This window comes from Ursus arctos, unplaced genomic scaffold (assembly GCF_023065955.2).
Source record: "Ursus arctos isolate Adak ecotype North America unplaced genomic scaffold, UrsArc2.0 scaffold_23, whole genome shotgun sequence".
NCBI classification, from domain to species: Eukaryota; Metazoa; Chordata; class Mammalia; order Carnivora; family Ursidae; genus Ursus; species Ursus arctos.
Genome location: NW_026622908.1, coordinates 29120710 through 29139537, shown reverse-complemented (window position 1 = coordinate 29139537; position 18828 = coordinate 29120710). Strand labels below are relative to the sequence as shown.

The window sequence follows — 18828 nt, the reverse complement described above, 5'->3', positions numbered from 1 at the left end:
GGGGCACACTCCTACTGTCGACCAACACGAAGCAGTCTGAGGGTTTAAAGGGAAATTTTACTAAAGGAATTGAAATATACCAAACTTCATATAAAATGGAACTACAAACAAAACCTGCAAAGAAGCCATTTCTCCACCGGTCTCTGTAGATGACAAACAAAATGGGATTCCTAAGCTCGCTTCCTCCTCTGTACAATGGTGGGAGACTATCAAAGTTAAATGAGTTAACACACATCAAGTCCTCAGTACAATACTTGGCACGTAATAGGTTCTCAATACGCATTAGCTGTCAACCCTGCCTGAAGCTGGTCATAGAGGTTTCTTCACAGAAGTAGGGTCTTTGGGCAATGCCCTTTCCGAAGCTGTGATTCCTTTGGACCTCTTCCAAACTCAAAGCTGTTTTGCAGAGGAAGGATGACTGTGAAGCCCTAAATTTAGCAAATGATCAAGCTAGCTCAAGATGCAAGCCCAGATCTTTTCAACAGGTTTCTTTTGAAAGCCTAGACATCATTCAGGCTTTTCCAAGGGAGAAACAGAGCTTAATTACAATTTTACACTTCATGCTATTTCAAGAAGAAACTCTACGACACATTTCTCAATGAAAATGAAGACATCTAGCATATCCTAGTGGAACCCAACTTAAACCAGAACACAAAGGGGGTTCCACAGTGTGGGTTTCTGCTCCAAGGGTGCGTTTGACATCTTAGAACCATTTTATAACATGCCTCAGTTCCTCATATATCCATTCACCCATTAAAAACTAAACAACCAGAAGATGGGGTCTTGCTTTGTGAAACTCCACTGATTACAGTTCTGAGAGCATACAGCTTTAAGAAGGCATTCCCGGGAATACCCCAGGAACTCTATTCGCCCCCTCAGAGTAGCAGGCAATTGAGCTGGTGATGGTGACTCAGGCAGACTTTTTAATCCTGATCTGAAGGAACCACCACCACCCTGGAGAGGGAAATAAAAAGGGAATCGAGTGGAAAAGGCCTCCACCACCGGATGACTCATGCTCTACCGTGTGACTCGCCAGGCACATTACTCTGTTGCTAAGACATGGAGGATAGGTTCATCAGTCACTTTAATGAATTTTGCAAAGAAAGGATTCTCCCTATAAATAATCATGAGCTCTGTCTCTCTAGTGTTTGTGTGTGAGCTCGTGACTCACCTTTCCACCATACCGGGCAGCACCAATCGTGTCATCTGCAAAAGAGAAAACAAAACATTCGTGATGGCTGAGGATGCGGGCAACAGATAAAGAGTGGAGAGAAGCCACCCACTCAAAACAGAAGGGAATCACGAAACCACTCACCACTCTACAGACAGCAGTTTCTTTTATATACTCTATATAATTTGGCTGTGTCAAGAGTGCATAAAAAGGAATCAGATGAAATCACTGGAGATAACATTGGGAATACCTTCAGTAAACTTGGCTAAAATTGGCCTTGCCTGAAACGTAATACTGGCACAGAGATCTTCAAATAATTAAGGACTTACAGTGAGTAAGTAAGGACTTACTAGTCTCCCAAAATGTACTCCTGGAAAAGGACATACGTTATCAAAAGAAATATCTGCGAACCAAGATTAAGATTTCTAATCTTAAGTGCTCAAAAGATCTTTCCCTACCAAAAAAGCCTTTAGAAGAATGCCCTAAAGTGACAGGTTGGCAAATGTTAAGTGTACCTTCACATTTCGTTCCCCTTGTTGGTATAGCTAGCTGTAAAACTCAACCTTAAAGAAAGTTAAGGTTACCTGTGATCTCTTGAAACCAACAACAAAGAAAAGTGGCACCTGAATTTTCAAAGGGCCCTGTAATTGTTGATTAAATACATATAATACGGGGCATCTGGGTGGCTCAGTGGGTTAAGTGTCTGCCTTCGGCTCAGGTCATGATCTCAGGGTCCTGAGATCGAGCCCCATGTCAGGCTCCCTGCTCAGTGGGGAGTCTGCTTCTCCCTTTCCCTCTGCTCACGCATTCCTGCTCTCTCACTATCTCAAATAAATAAACAAAATCTTTTAAAAAGTACATATAATATGATGAGAGAGGCTACTTCTAAACTCTGTTTTAAGATATTATTAACTAAGAAAAGTTAAGACATCCACTGGATTCCTCAAGGCCACTTCATAGTTAAGTACTGAGGTTAGAAAATGAATTCTTGCTTTGCATGTATGATCAATTTTCTAAGAAGCAAATGCTGCTTTGTCACAGAAAAGTTGGCATGTGTGCCAAACACAGGAATTTTAAGTGTTTTATCTTGAATACTACAATGTCTTAATGAAAACAGTACTCTGATGAGAAAATAAATTTTTTTCCTAGAAATATTTTGAAGAAAGAAAACGTATTCAGCTTTACCAAGGTAAAATTTGCTATGCAGTGCTCCCAACCCAGATGTCAAGCCAGGAGCTGCTGCATATACTTTTCCAGGAAAAACAAGCTCAAACTGACTGCATCGTGAAAGATAGACTGACATACTGCCAACTTTGAAACATACAAGGAAGTGTCCTCAAAGCCTAGGGTAATTATGTCAACAGAAGTTTCTGGATTGGGCTGAATCTTCTGGCCCAGATTATAAAAAAAAAAAAAATCATGAAAAATCTAGTTTGGCTTAAAGCGTTCCATATCTCTCTCCTTACATACAAGTCTATGTTTTTCATATTAAAGTCATTTTCACAGAATGAGGGGCATGTGCTCTCTGACTACATTCTATAGCACAAGATGTGACTGGAAGTTACACGTGCAACTTCTTGGTCATGGCCTTAAAGGAGAGAAAAACACATGTCCTCCTCCTGACACATTCCTCCTCCTGATGTCTGGATAGATGTGGTGGAAGGAGCTAAAACAACCCACTTAAACCCCAAGATAAGAGCTGTGTGATAATGGGGGCAGAGCAACGAGATAAAGAGGCAAGATCCCTCATGACTGGGGAACTACTATGCCAAACCCTGATTACCTACCCAGCTTTTTATCCGAGAGGAAAATAAATTTCTATTTTATTTAAGCCACTGGTAAGTCTCTGTTACAGCAGCCAAACCACTACTCTCACTAATAAAATTGACCATCTGTGTTGATGAAAACTGAGCGATGGTAACATTTTAAGACTTAAAGATGAAATAACCCCCAAAGCAAACTCAATCAGAAATTATGCTGATAACCCAAGTGGCCTCGGTATTTTATAGTTTTTACAACGTGTTCCTGTTTCTTCTCTTTTCTAGGTTTGTTGACCCGATTCAGGATATGCCCACAGGGCCTCAAACCAAACTGGATGGAGCTAAGTCAGAGAAAAAGCTGATTTCAGAGCTGATCCTTTCAACACTGTAGTTACCTCCGCCCTTTTCAGATTAAGTAACTCTTCAAACTTGCTTACACGTTTCCTAAGATGTGCCTTTTCATGGGAGCACACAGTAATTGCTCAATATAGAGCCACTGAATGTTCAGGCAAGTGTGGTTGACACAGTCAGGTCCAAGTTCAAATCCCAGCCCTCCCACTTGCTAGAGGTGTGACCTCGAATTACTTCCTTTTCTGCAGAGTACATATGGATTAAATAAAGAAGGCATTTACATTACAGGTTATTCTGAATCTCAAATGAGGTGATGTATATAATGGACCCAGCACAGAGCTCGTCACACAGCAAGCCTCTGAAGAGAAACTGGTGTCCCTTACTGCCAGCACACACTATTCTTTTAGGATGTGGCACCACTACGTATGTAGGTCTCCTGTAAGCATGTTGTGTCTGACACGGTTTAGAGCCAAAAACGATGGCAGAGTTTGAGGTCATAAAGTTCAACCCACAACAGAAGTTTCTGGATAGTTCCATCAATACTGAAAAATACCTCAGTTGGGATGCTCTTGGGGTAATGGAATTGTTCTAAAACTGGATTTAGAGACAATTGCACAACTCTGTGAATTATTTACCATTTAATTATACACTTAAAGTGGATGAATTTTATGGTTTATAGATTATTCGTCAAAGAAGTTTTTATTATTTTTAAAATTTTTTAAGATTTTATTTATTTATTTATTTGAGAGAGAGAAAGGGAGCACGGGCAGGGGGAGAGGCAAAGGGAAAAGCAGACTCCCTGCTGAGCAGGGAGCCTGAGTCGGGGCTCCATCCCAGGATCCCAGGATCGTGACCTGAGCTGAAGGCAGATGCTTAAACAACTGAGCCACCCAGGCGCCCCTGAATGAAGTGTTGAAAAAAATCTTAAAATTCATAAAAATGAGTTCAAGAACTGGAATCACAAAATACAGTGGATGTTACTTTATCAAACCCAGGAGAAAAAAGAGCTCTCAAAATGTTCTATGCATATCAACTTATGGCCCAAGCAACGTGAAGTAATTAAGAGGCATTCTTCTGCTTAGTCGAGGCCATGTTATGTACTCAAACCTGGGCTAGCTGATAGGAGCTCACTACCTAGCCAGAGAACAGATGTGTACACAAGATGTACTATGAGTAGTACCACAGAGGTAAGAACAGAGGGCACTAATGCTTCGGAGAGACATAGTTATGTCTGGGGAATCAGGTCCAGAGCATCACAGATTATATTTCAGTTAAGTTCTGAAAGAATAAATAGGAATTCATCAGGCAGAAAAAATATTCTAGTAGAAAAGAATACAAAAAGGCAAACAGCTGCAAGAAATGACAATGTATGCCATAGAACTGATGCCTTTAAAAAAACCTTTTGTTGAACGGAGCTTATAAAGAAATTCATGTGCATCCTGTTATATATGTCATGCAATCTGTGTATCATACTACATTGTGGACAGTTCCCCATGTGAGCACCAAAAGACGTACTGCAGGCCTATTAACCGTTGTAGAGTATTTTATTGTAAGGGTATATTATATGCATTCCTAGCAAAATCTGAGAACATTTTTTACTTAGCACATTTCCTCGGGGGACCATAATGGTTAGCTAATGTAAGAGGTCCCCAGGCATTCCATGGAGAGAAGCGATCATTCAGTCCTCCAAGTCCTGAGACCACCAGAAACAGGGTAAGAAGACTGATAATAAACATGTTTTCGCCCAAGGGCAGGGATGTGTGTGTGTGTGTGTGTGTGTGTGTGTGTGTGTGTACACATGTTCATGCATCTATAACAGGAAACGAAACTTGCTAACTGAAGAGTAGCTAACTCTTCAGTTCACTGGGGTAGCCACTGACTGTTTGGCCCTTCTACACTTAAGGAGACAAAGGATGGGATTTGTAGGCAGCAATCAACCTGGAAAACTCTCAGGGAAGTCTACAAAAATCTGTTGATGGATTCTTTTATTCTGACCAGGGATCTCAGAACTATATGACTATTAACAAGTGGTTGTGCAGAGTTGTAAAGTTCAATTCAGATTTTTTCCCAAGACATAAATTTACACTCCTAAATATAATACCATAAGAACTACCACTTTAGCTGGGATATTGAAGAGATATAAATGCATGCATGGGAGCTATTTTTTCCCCTACACTGTATGCACATCATACATTAAATGTTCCCTTTCTGAATGGCAAAAAATTATCCATGTTCGGAGACAAAATAAAACCGCATAAGACAGAATCTTACTTATAAAACTATATGAATAGCTAAATGTTAAATATTTTCTGGATGGTCTTCGATGTATGGACATGTTCAAAATATATCCTTCCCCTCCCAGTTTCAGTAAGATACACTGACATATAACAGTGTATTAATTTAAGCTGTAGAGCATAATAATTTGATATATGTATATACTGCGAAAGGATTACCACAGTAAGTTAACATCAAAATTATGGAACGCTGCATGAATTTCTGGGCCATCTTTGCATATGGGCCATGCTAAGCTCCGTATCATTCCAATTTTAGTATACGTGTTCCCGAAGCAAGCACCAAATGGATCCTTTATACATGTGAATTTAAACTCAAGTAGTTTAGGGGCACCTGGATGGCTCAGTCAGTTGAACCTCAGACTCTTGATTTTGGCTCAGGTCATGATCTCATGCTTGTGGGATTGAGGCCCACACTGGGCTCCACACTCAGCGCAGAGTCTGCTTGTCCCTTTCCCTCTGCTCATCACTCACTTTCACTCTCTTAAATAAATAAATAATCTTAAAAAAAAAAAAACTCAAGAAGTTTAAGTAACTTAACATAAAGAGGAGGAAGCAGTGTTTTTGATGCCTAGCTATTAAAGGGCCAGAATTACTTGTCAGATGCCCAATGACCAAAGAATCCATCAAGTCCTCTCATGAAAAATTTAAATTCCTTTGCACTGTTCATTGGCTTCTCCTCTTAAATTCTGGCTCTAAACTATTTCTCCTTGCCACAGAATGGAACATCTTTTTTGACCTGTCAAATAACAACACTGAAAAGCCTGAGAAAAGTTAACTTGAAATCTGCATGCTTTTATAAACCTGATTAACGCCTTCGTCTATACTTAAATTCTTTTTTCTCCTAATCAGATTATAATTCATCATAAATTCGACTTCAAGCCTTCTTTGTTTGTATATATATTATACAAATAATTCTTAAAATTCTCTGCATAAGCAAAAAAAAAGAATTCTCTGCATAAGCAGAGAGGCTTCACTATGTTCACATCAAATTAAATTCTCTTTGACATCAAGTTTTACATAGGATATTTTAACTAAGCTATTAGTAGTCTCATTTTACTTTGTATGCATCGATTGGTATCTTGATATCTGGTTATTTATACCATATACCAAGCGTTTCTGTGAAATCTCACTCTCTATCTGAACTCCATTTCACAGCTGACAAGCTGTTTCTGGAGTTAACTCAATATGCTAATTTTAGGCCATCTGCAGGTGATAATTGTACCAGGAAATTTTTTGTTCCTCTTAAGATACTGCTAAAATAAGGTTACCATAACTTGTAAGTTCAGTGGTTAAGAATATTAGAAAAGTAGCAGTAAACATGATTTCTAGGCTTGTTTTCTTCCGTGTTGAAGTTGTTTCCAAAAGTGTACAGAAAACACTCTAAATCTAATTCTTTCCTAAAAAGTGATAAAAGTTGCTGCAGTAGTCTCTCTCCAACAATGAGAACTTCAAATCTTTCCAGAAAAAAACAAATATTTCCTATTTACATATATTTTTAGTGACAGTTTCATCAATCTTCACCACAAAAAGGCCCAGAAGTCTAAAATCAAAGGGAAAAAGGTCAACATATATTATATTGCACCTATATATTGCATCACTTTGTATACAAGCTGGCCATAGTGTATACGAATATACAAAAATAAATGAAAATCTTTAGCAATGACAGCTCAATTTAGAATTTGTTCTGGGGATACCACATATTCAGTTTTGAGAGTGAAATATTTACTGGTATTTATTACCACAGCTGCATATATTCTGGCTGGGATATAAACAAGAGGCTGGTTTAGCTCATAAAAAAACCAAATCAGTATTATTAGATCATTTAGCTGAGATACCTGACTTAAAAATGCATTGGCTGGCCTAAAAAAAAAATCTCTGAAAATATTATACTAAAATGTAACCATCTTAGTATTCTTAAATATTTCTCCCGTTTTTTGGCAATTATTTGCACTGGTTTTGTAATTAGAAAAGCCCCCATATATAATGTTATTTCTGAAAGAAATTAACATGAATAAATTTTTTTACTCTTTCATTTCTCTGATATCAGTAATCAAGAGCTCATAGAAGGAATTTTATTTTATACCCAAAAGCCAATTTAGGTTTCCCTGCATTTTAGTTTATTATGAAAACTTGTACAAGCAAATAAAACAAATTATACAAATTGTTTTACATGCAACTGATTTATTTTTATAAGCAAATTATTTTTGTATCGTGTAACCTCTGGCATTTGGTCACTTTCTGTAAAGAATAGGACAAAGAAAACAGTATGTATTATGCTCAAGAAGACAACCAAAACCCAAATGGAAAGATTAAAATTCAAGGTAACTTAGTAAAATAAGGAAACAAATATTTTCACCTACATCACCATTACATATAAACAGAATTTACAGTGAAACAACTTAACCCTAGAATCTGGGCAAAGCCCTAAGAATCCAGGCTCTCCATATAAATAATTAGGTCATCATGAATCACCACTTTGTCCACATCTGCCCTGCCTTCTAACCCAGAGAAACCTGAGTGGAGTAAACAGGATCCGAATTCAAACAACTCAAACATGAACTCATACAAAGCAGAAGGAAGTAGATACAAATGCCTTCAACAACTTTTCAATTGGAATCATTAACAATAATTTTAAAAAATCATAGTCTGATAGTGAAAAGAATCACATAAAATAACAATGATGTTACACCATGCCTGTGTGAGAGAAATTACAGGGTGACTCATTGAAAGTCATGCTGGAATGGCACACCACACATTTCCTTTAGAAACTGCAATTTGAGCTCTGTGGTACTGAGAACACAACTTCATTAGAAATTCTTAGAATGTCACCTGTATGGCTAAAGGAATATTTACTGCATGGGGGGTAAAAAGCTTAATTAGGTAAAAATTTTCGAGTGCTTTGAGATCTCCAGGTATTATTTCATTTTCCTCTTTAATAATGTTTTTAAGTTTGTGGACGTTAAGAGCCCTCCTTACCATTGCCTGCCCCCCCCCATATTACTTAATCTGAAATTCAACCCCACACCATAAAATATCAAAGTTTTCCTTTCATAATAAATTGTTTTGATATATATTAAAATAATTAAACTAAAAAAAAATAAAAGAACTTTCCAGAACAGAAAGGGCTGCATGCCAATGGATAATAATGAATCTAAAGCGGTAATCTATAACTCTAAACAAAAATTAAAAACACATATACCACCAGACAACGCTTTTCCAAGTTGAGCATATTATGATATGCTAAGAGTTTCCATTACTTAAATTTTCCCCAAATAAGCTGACTTCTCAAAAAGTAACAGATTTTAGGAGGAGAAAATAATTTCTAAAGTTCTCGAAGAGATTTTTACATTTTCACCTATATATAAGGCATTTCTCCTATACACTAGCTTTGCTTTGAGCTGGGAAGAACCTTAGAACCAATCTACAACCGCTCACTCGTTTCTCACAGATGAAGGCTATGCAAAGAGTGGCTGTCGCGCAGTCTGGCAAACCCATCATTTTGTAGTTATGCCTGAAGCAGCCCTGTTACTATGAAACCCTAAGGGCTAAATGTACCCAATTCTTTGGAAATTTTTAGGAGCATAATAATAGCGGCTTTCAAAAGGGATTAAGAGACCCTAGAGACTAACTTGGAACGTCTTCATCTAGAAAAGCCCCAGGTGGGGGTCAGGGCTAAAGATCATACTCTCCCTTCCCACAATTTACTGACTTCCCAGTGTTGTTAACTTCAATTCTTGGGGCAGCGTGGAGGAATACATTCTTAGCATAATTCCTAAATTAAATACAATTAGAAGGATGAACAGAGATTCTTCTTATGGATTTCCAAATTATTAGAGGGCTCCCTCTACTGGTATCATGTCACATGTCAAAGGCAAATGCAGGTAAGAAAAAGGAAACCAATGCTTCTCCTGGGCTTTTCATCCATCCGAACATTTACTATCTATGCCATGGGCCGGGCATAGCATTACATCCTTCTGGCTGAGCCACATACAATGAATACGTAGTGGTGGGAGCAGGAAAAAAATAGCTTTTCGAAACCATGCAAAGCACTCCAAGTGCTTTGATTTCAGATAATCATAGGGATGGGAGAGACTGATGCAGTTAAAACCATTCTAATCCTTCAGCTCCACCAAGCAGTTATTCAGTTTGAGTACACTGAATACCTGGAGTTAGCTGCACAGGGGAACGCAGACTCCAATGCCTGACAGGACCAGGAGGTGCCATAAACGAGCGCAGCGTGCCAGACAGCAGGGGCGAGTGGGGGCCGTGGTGACCTGGACAGGGCAGGCCTCATTACTCAGCGGACTCACCTGCTTGCTCCTCCACCCTGCCCGCTTACTGGCAGGCAGCAGCTCAGGTCTGCGTTACCTCATTTCCAAATCTTCCCGAGGAGAAGCTAGACATTGGGTGTGGAACGTCCCCATTCTGAAAACACTGCCTGAACCAACTGAAATAAGTTGGTAGGGCGCATGCAACCCAGACTATTGCTTGCAACCTCTGGCCTAGAATCAGAAAGGGAACTCACCTTTGGTCCGTTCCACTTCTGGCAGATTCAAAGATTACAAAGTTCTCACAATTTACTTGAGTGTAAATATCAATGATGATCTAAGTTCAGCCTTTTAGGGCAACATGCAGTAAGTGGGTTCCTTATTCCCAAAGAAAGAGGATTTTCAATTTTTTAATCCACTCATTTATTTATTCAAAAGCATTTGTTGGGGGCGCCCAGGTGGCTCAGTCGGTTAAGTGTCTAACTTCGGCTCAGGTTGTGATCCCAGGGTCCTGGGATCCAGCCCTGCATTGGGCTCCCTGTTCCATGGGGAGCCTGCTTCTCCCTCTGCCTCTGCCTCTTTCTCTCTGTTTTTCATGAATAAATAAATAAAATATAAAAACAAAACAAGAACAAAATCATTTGCTCTATACCTGCCATAGGTGAGGCCCAGGGCTAGGGAACGGCAGAGAACAAAAAGAACACGGGACCAGCACTCCCGGGGCTTACAATCTATAGAGAGACACTAAACTGAAAATGAACTGTGAGTGAAGGAAAGACGTGCCATGTGTGACGAAACTTCCGTGGCTGAGAGACCTGGCCGACTCTGGAAGGCTCCCCACCGGCCCCCAAGGACAAAAACACTATTAGTTGAGAACTGAAGGATGCGTAGCACGAGTGAAGTGGGAGACGAGGGAGCTTCCATGGAGAGGGAACTGCCTCAGGGAACAGGATGTTCAAGACGGTGAAGGCGCTGTGACCTGAACACAGAGAAGCAGAGGGACACAGACCTGAGGGGAAACTGGTGAGGCGGGCAACAGCCACATCACGTAGGTCCTTCGCTATAGGTCACATCAAGGAGTCGGGACTTGAGGGCAAGAAGTCACTGAAGGATCTCCCAGGAAAGCGATATGACCTAATGTAAAATAACACTTTGGTAGGGGGACGGAGACTGGACTGAAGGGAGACAAGTTCCCCCTTTGGTTGAATATCTGATGAAGATATTCAAGATATTCAGAATATCTAAATTCTGATCCCCTGTTTAAGACTCCTCCCCAACCCCAAATAAAACAAATAAAACTCAGTGTCCTTCACTATAAGTGGAGGTTGTCAATAAAGTTTACCTTGGGTCACACCCCCACCCACTTCCTTCCCTGCTCTAAGAGAGGTAATAAAGAAGGCTGGAATGTCCTCTCCATTTGTCAGAATGGTAGTCTGCGTATTTCCTAAGGGATTCCGGTATAGGCGGAGCCACTAATCATCCACCTTTTTCACCAATACCAGTGGCAGCTTCAGGATCCAGTACCATCAGAAGGAATGGTTTTCCAACCCTTAAGTAAGAACTACAGGTAGTTTAGGTTAATATTGCTTGGGTAGTGTTCATCTGAAAAGGAGTGAAGAGTCTATAGTACCTTGAGGTCCTAAAACCGTCATGAAGGGAATCTAAGAACCATCAGGCCTAGAGGAGGAAGGCAACTCCGAATTTGGCGGATGTTAAAACAAGTAATCTCAAATCCTAAACAAACAGTGCAAGCAAGATCACTTTTAGAACTTGTCTTTGAATTGGTGTGGAGCTTAGTGTCCTGCTGTTTGAAACCAGACTTGCCTCTGGAGTTGTGGGACTTCTTCCATTTCCCACGATTCTCCCATAGTAATCAATAGTCGTACAACCATTTCCTTTGCAAACTCTCAGTATTCTCAGATGGAAAGCACTCCAGGCATAAAACCACAGCTATTTTAGAAGAGTCTGAGTCAATATTTGGAGTCTTAATTATCTCTAAATGCCACCATTTCTGGTCTGAAGGTCACTGTTCTTGAGGAGAAATAAGACTTACCTTAGATTTTAGTCACAGAGCATCTGAAATCATAAGAAAAAAAGCCCTGGCTAGGAAGACCTCTCTTCCAGTTGAAGGAGATCCACCTGCCGTATTGGTCAACTATATAGAACTTCCACACCACCGCTCTTCTCACCTTGGTGCTTAACTGCTCAGCAGAGCACAAGAACAAGACAAAATTTACCCCTGAAGGATTTGAGAGCAAAACTGTAAGGCAAGCAACAAGCAACAAGGCTTCTAAATACCCCTGGGGTTACTTTGACTAACAGTTTTATGTCTGGTAAAGGGAAAGCCTCCTTAAGCAGGTCTCAGACAAGGGCTGGGAGAGCTGAGCTGGACTCTATGATGACACATCAAGGGTCTACAGTCAAAACTATTCTGGTTAATATTTCTTCCCCAATATTCTTCTGGACCACTCACTACCACTTCATCTGGCGACGACCCGAAATTTCTCTGGTCAGGGTATTTCACTTTTATTATTTCTCTGCTGGAACGTAGAACTTATGTGACTTTTTATAATCATCTGACCTCCTAATACAGGAGCACATGGACCAAGCCATAATTCCGGACTGGAAGGATCCAGGTCATTCAATGCTCGGAAAGAGGCACAGGACCTCCAACAAGATGCTGCGATCTTACCCAGCAAACATCTCCATTTTAGGGGAACAAGCCCAAGGTCACAAGGGTGCACTGACTTTTCTGATCTTTCCTGGCATGCTTCTCAGCCAGCCGGCTCCTACTGCATGGTGTGGTAAGGAGATAAACTTGGGCCAGCACTGATGATGAGAAGACGCTGCTTTCTTTCTTGTATAAACCTTTTTCAATACGTGCGTTATGACACTAGGCAGCAGATACCCATGCCCTAGTTCTCCTGATGTCCGGTCACCATAAAATCTTCTAAGATTCTAGAACCAGACCAATTTTCATCTTCTTTTAAGTTACCCCAGGGCTCCCAATAGAAGTTACACTTCTACAGAAAATGGAGCCCCGGCCCTTGCAACATAACACAGTCAACTGAAGCACAATTCATCAAAATACACCAGAGGGCACATTGCAGCGTCGCCGAAGGACACTAAACCTGGGAGGCTCACGCAGAAAACCTCATCAAGGTGAATGCCCTTTTTTCAGTACAACGAGAATAAACAGAGACCACAAAACACATACGCCATGTCACTCTGCCACTAGACCCCCCCTTTCTAAAATGTACATCAGATCACACCTTATTTCTGCTCTAAAGCTTCCTAGGGCCCTCTATCCTCCTGAGCCCGGCACCCAAGCTCTTACACAACGTGTGTCCTCCCTCACCTTTCTGGCCACCAGTTGGCCATCCACCGCACACCCCTTGCCTCCTGCTGCTCGAGTCAAACATTCTAACCCCTGAACACTCACTAGTCAGCTGTGCGACTGAGATGCCAATGCCATGGATCCTGTCTACAGCCCAACAAAGACCACCTGGCTGTCCTCCAGATGTTCTTAGTTCCATGATGAATCAAGCAAGAGTTTTGAACTGTTTTTCCACTAAAAGTGTACATCACAAAGGTACAGGAAAATTCATGTTTACACTAAAGATAAATTAAAGGATGATTATTCAGCTTGATGTATAAGTGTTTTATTTTTTATTTTTTAAAAAGATTTTATTTATTCATTCGACAGCGAGAGAGCAAACACAAGCAGGGGGAGTGGGAGAGGAAGAAGCAGGCTCCCAGCGGAGGAGCCTGATGTGGGGCTCGATCCCAGAACGCCAGGATCATGCCCTGGGCCGAAGGCAGACGCCCAACGACTGAGCCACCCAGGCGCCCCGATGTATAAGTGTTTTAAATAGGAAACTCCCTTAGTGCTTTGTAAATGGGACTTGATTTGCAAAATCAGGCTTACATACAAAAACATGAAGCCTATATATCCAGTTCTCCTGGCGCTGACACTTCCCACCAATACGGTTCACAATATATGATAGGACATGTTTAATAAGTCAGCATGACTCCCCCCCCCCACAACTCATTTCATGGGAACAAATACATACACCAACATGAAAAGAGAAAGTGGAAGAGGAAGAACGAAGAAGTGGGAGAAGTATTTTGCGATCTGTCAAGATCTTAAAGACCAGTGCCTCATTATTATCTCACTGTTGTTTTCAAGAACCCAAAGGGTACTGTAGAGTGCTGTTGGATCTGTACTGCTTTATCCACAATGCCCCCTGGCACTACTCATCTTCAAGCAGGGACATGAGGTGATCACCACCTGCACACCCTGCTCTGTGCTCAGGTGCTGCCTAGAGGATGCTGTGTGTAGCCATGGAGCACAGCAAGCTGACCGGTTCTCACAGGTCAAGGTCAAGACCCTGGCCTTTTATCATTAGTATTCTGTAGACTGCCAGCCAGAAACGCATGTTTGGGGAGAGAGAGGAAGCCAGGGTTTTATATCATAAAGGTACACAAACATGTGAGTACTGACAAGCAGGATGTTACTGGAGAAAATACTAACGTATCTAGAGTAAACACCTGATACAGTTTATCTGACAGAGGAGTTAATTATCAGAAGACTAAATCTGTAGCTAATATTAACACTTCTATAAAATCAAATTTAAACACTTAAACATATTTTTCATCATTAACTCATGAAAATATATTATGAAATACATGCACATAGCTTTAACACTCATTATTTTTAGGTATTTGGCCAGATGTACTAGAAAAGATTATCAAAACAATAGTACACAGCAGTCATTTCAAAAGGCAAAACCACAAAACATACAAATTATAGACCAGAATGTTAATTTTGATCAAAAAACTTTGCTTGCTAAAAAATAAACTCACGTTTTTCTAAAAATCTTTAATAGTAACATTCTTTAGGGCCCTTACTATGATTTGGGTCCTCTTCTATGTGATTTGCACATATTACCTTGCTCAATTCCCAAAACAACCCTGTGAGGTAAAAAGATTAACACCCTCAATTTACAGATGAGAAACTGAAGCACAGAGGGCAAGTAATTTGTTCAAGGTCATACAGCTAGTAAATTGTAGAGTTATTTAATTAACTTGAAACCTCACACAGATTATTGAAGAATGTTAACATTTATACAGGTGTGCCAAGGGAAATACCTTTAAAACTATATAGATATATTTACATCAACCATGTTTTAAAAGCATCCATTTTGTGTGTGGGTCTTGCTCCAAATTTACTCAAAGATCCACTTGTTAGTAGTTTACCTCACTTAAACTAAATCTTGTGGAAGTAAAAACCCTGGTTAAAAACAACAGTGGAAAAGATACTGTGGTTCTTTCTTTTAGAAAAGTATTTGTCATATTACAATATAATTCAGATGAGGTGCCTTTAAGTAGCGAGCTACCAAATGTTACATGGTCTGCATACAGCCACAATGAAGCTTTCGTTCTGGTAGCTGGTTTATGTGAACCAACAGAGTGCTAAAATTATACAAAATCACATAAAAACTCAATTAATTAAGCACCTGAAAAGCAATACATATATTATATTATTCAAGGAGAGGCACAGCCATACATGAAAAGTTGGACAAGGCATAAGATTTTAGGGTCCTTGCACCTGAAATCAAGCATGAAACAGGTATGATTTCTCAGGACATGAAGACATAAGGAGAATTTCTCTTTAAACATTCACAATAGAGAAAAAGATCAAGACCATGCCATAAAGTAAACATTAGTAATGAAGTGCTTATTTACGTTTATCTAGTTAATTCTAATAGTTTTGAGGTAAATATTTTTTGATTTCCTTAAATAGAGTTTTTAAGAGTTACTGAAAATGGATTTGGCTTTTCTGTCGCTACAATAGCTCCCCCTTATCTGTGGTTTCACTTCCCAAGGTTTCAGGTTACCCACAGTCAACCGAGGTCAACTGCAGTCTGGAAGCAGATCATCCTCCTTCCAACCTATATCGTCAGAAGGTCAGTAGCAGCCTAACACCAGGTCACAGCGCCTGTGTCCTTCCTCTCACTTCATCTCATCACGTAGGCATTTTATCATCTCACATCATCACAAGAAGGATGAGTACAGTACAATCAGATATTTTGAGAGAGAGAGACCACATTCACATAATTTTTATTACAGTATATTGTTATAATTATTCTATTTCATTATTACTGTTAATCTCTTACGGAGCCTAATTTATAAATTAAGCTCTATCACAGGTATAGGAAAAACCATAGTAAATACAGGGCTTGGTAGTATCTGTGGTTCCCGGCATCTGGTGTAAGTCTCAGAACACACCCCCTGTGAATAAGGGGGACTACTGTATGTTCAGATTTGAAGTATGTGATGTTGCCTATGGAAATTCTGCCTCAGGCAATATTTTCCGCTAGGCTAGGATGTATAATCAAGGTACGGTATCTGACTTTTAGGGACTGCTAACACACAAGGACAAGTGGTGCTCAGATGCTCACATAGGTAGTAACCTGTTCTTCCTTTGAGCACGTTATTAGCCGTGGCGTCTGTTGTTGGCACATACAAGTAACATGCCTACCAACTAAAAACCAGAATAATGTTTATGTGTGCCTAATAAAAATCACTCTCATTACTTTATAGCCCCATACTACCACACAATGCTTTACCACAACAGTTAATTCACCCACTTACATGGTCACAGGGGATACGAGATGGAAATAATTTGTCAGTGAAGAACTGTTTGTAGAAGAAAACTTTGTAAAAATCCATCTTCAGCCTAAGTTAGCTTGTGTGGTCCCAGGGCCTGCCACACTGTTTGCACAGGTGCAGTTGTAGAAAAGCAAGATTACACACTTGTTTGGTCTTCGGCTCTTTCTACTTCCTGAAGACAGAAGGAAATAGACCGCCTTCATCTAGAACGCATACTTACATGGAAACAGGAGCTGGCTGAAGTGAACACACTGATCACATGTTTTTAAACAGAACGAACCAAAAAAGGCTGATGTATTTATAAAGAAACTGCTTACCTTACAAACAGAAAGAACATTAATATTTATCAGTTTCCTGATGGTCTGCAAAAGAAAATATTGGTAATTTTATAGACATACCATCATGGAAGTAACCACATTAGATATATATATGCAGGTGATCTAGCGAACCACTGAATGTTTCCCCAGATAGAGTAGAGAACTGGAAAATGACAGGAGTCAGAGTAGAGAGGCAAATTTTTTTTTACTCTCAGTGTTATAGTACTTTTCTACCAAAAGCAATAGTTCATGCTAATATGCAAAATTCAAGGTAGATGTATTAAGGAAAATCTGGAAGCAAAAGACACTAAATCTAAAATAAATATGCTATTTTCCTTCTGCTCATATCGAAAGGAGAAATTATTGAATCTGAGATTCTCAAGTTTTTTTAAAATTCACATATTCCTTGAATGATATGCTTTTCTAATTTTTATTAAAGAATTCTGCATGCCTCAAGAATATAACTTTCATTTTGGTAGGTTTACTTGAATCAACCATATTGCTATATATTAACATATTTATGATTTCTAAATCCATGTTTAGAATCCCGATACTTAAAGCAAAGCTATTTTGATATAATAAAAATAGAAATAAGAAAAATACGATGAGTTATTATTGAACCGGGCACTATACTAATGAGGTTACAAACGTTTTCTCATTCAGTCCTTCTAACATCCCTATGAAGTTGCCTAGTTTATGGACGTGGGAACGGACACGAAGCATGGTTGGGCTCATCGCCAGGGTAACTCAGCGAACAGGCAGAAGAGCCAGAGCGTGAGCCTCGGGCAGCAGGACTCCAGTGCTCACGGTGTGCACCATTACACCACACTGCCTGGCCAACACTCGCATGCATTCTTTTTGTTACCGTACTATACAAAAAAAGACTTACGTTGTCCAAGTCAGGAACGTCCAAAAAGTATTCAGGATACTCATATGACATTCCCACATTGTTCACTGAAATAAGACAAGATCATTAGCTGGCTGATATATACTTTATTTTACAGATTTACTGCAATAATGAGATTAATAATATCAAGACTAAAATGACACATACAGAGACATGAAATACTGTTTATGGCTGGGGTGATCTTTCCCACACCTTTCCACCCAAGATCTATCTAGTTCAAATGTCTTCTCCTTCATTACGCCCTTCCGGTAGCTACCAGCCAACCCCCAACAAAGGGACTTTTTATTCACTTTAATTTCCATAGCCCCTTGGAGTGTGTGTACATTCTGCCTCTGTAATTGTTACCTGTAGATACTGTTTATCTTCTCTCTGAACTAACATTTTCATAATGTAGTAGAAAGAGCGAAGAGTACTATAGTGTAGGGGACTAGAAACCCGAGTTCTGCTAGAAACAGAAAGCGTGTGACTTGGGATAAGTCTATCTGAGATGCATCTCAGTGTCTTCCTAACATGAGAGCTTGTTTAATCATTCAACAAATATCTGCCATACACCTGTGTACAAGACACGCACTAGGAACTAGAAACACCAGGAAGAAAAAGCAGTTTCTGGCATCATGGAATATACTATGTTGTAGGAAGAGAAAGGCACTGAAGAAAAAGAATCAAACAATTATTTCTTCACAAAATACAGAGTGCCACGGGGCCTATTCCTGGAGTCTGACCTCATCGAGGAAGTGGGGGAAGGCTTCCTCGTGGAGGCCAAGAGAGTGGGTCAGACTAAATGTCTCCAATGAACCACCCATCCCTACAGATCATAAACCCTGAAACGTCATGTTTTAGTCTTTCCGTATCTTCCCTCCTCAGTTACCTCACCTAAGGTTGGAACTATAAGAAAATCGAGAAACCAAGAAAATATTTATATACAATTAGACATAAGATTAATACTCAGATACCCTACAGTTTTCCCTAACTCCAGAAAGACAAACCCAAAATAAGGAACATTTGCAGGAATCAAGAAAATACATAAAATATCTTGGAATTTATTTTAACTAATAAAGAAATGGATAATCTTCTCTATCTACCTT

General features: G+C 39.7%; 1 protein-coding gene and 1 non-coding gene across 2 annotated transcripts in view; both read right to left on the bottom strand.

Moving 5' to 3' along the window:
• HSD17B12 (hydroxysteroid 17-beta dehydrogenase 12) overlaps positions 1 to 18828 on the bottom strand; it is a 153812-nt gene that overhangs the window by 23289 nt on the left and 111695 nt on the right. Inside the window, exons 5-7 of the mRNA XM_026512081.4 lie at positions 17726 to 17790; positions 16837 to 16881; positions 1172 to 1206 (exon numbers count right to left, since the gene is read on the bottom strand). Of these exons, the coding sequence (XP_026367866.2) occupies positions 1172 to 1206; positions 16837 to 16881; positions 17726 to 17790 (145 nt within the window). The remainder of the gene's footprint in view (positions 1 to 1171; positions 1207 to 16836; positions 16882 to 17725; positions 17791 to 18828) is intronic.
• Positions 5753 to 5856, bottom strand: LOC113265135 (U6 spliceosomal RNA). The gene has a single exon (XR_003319928.1). It is a non-coding gene; the product is annotated as a U6 spliceosomal RNA (small nuclear RNA).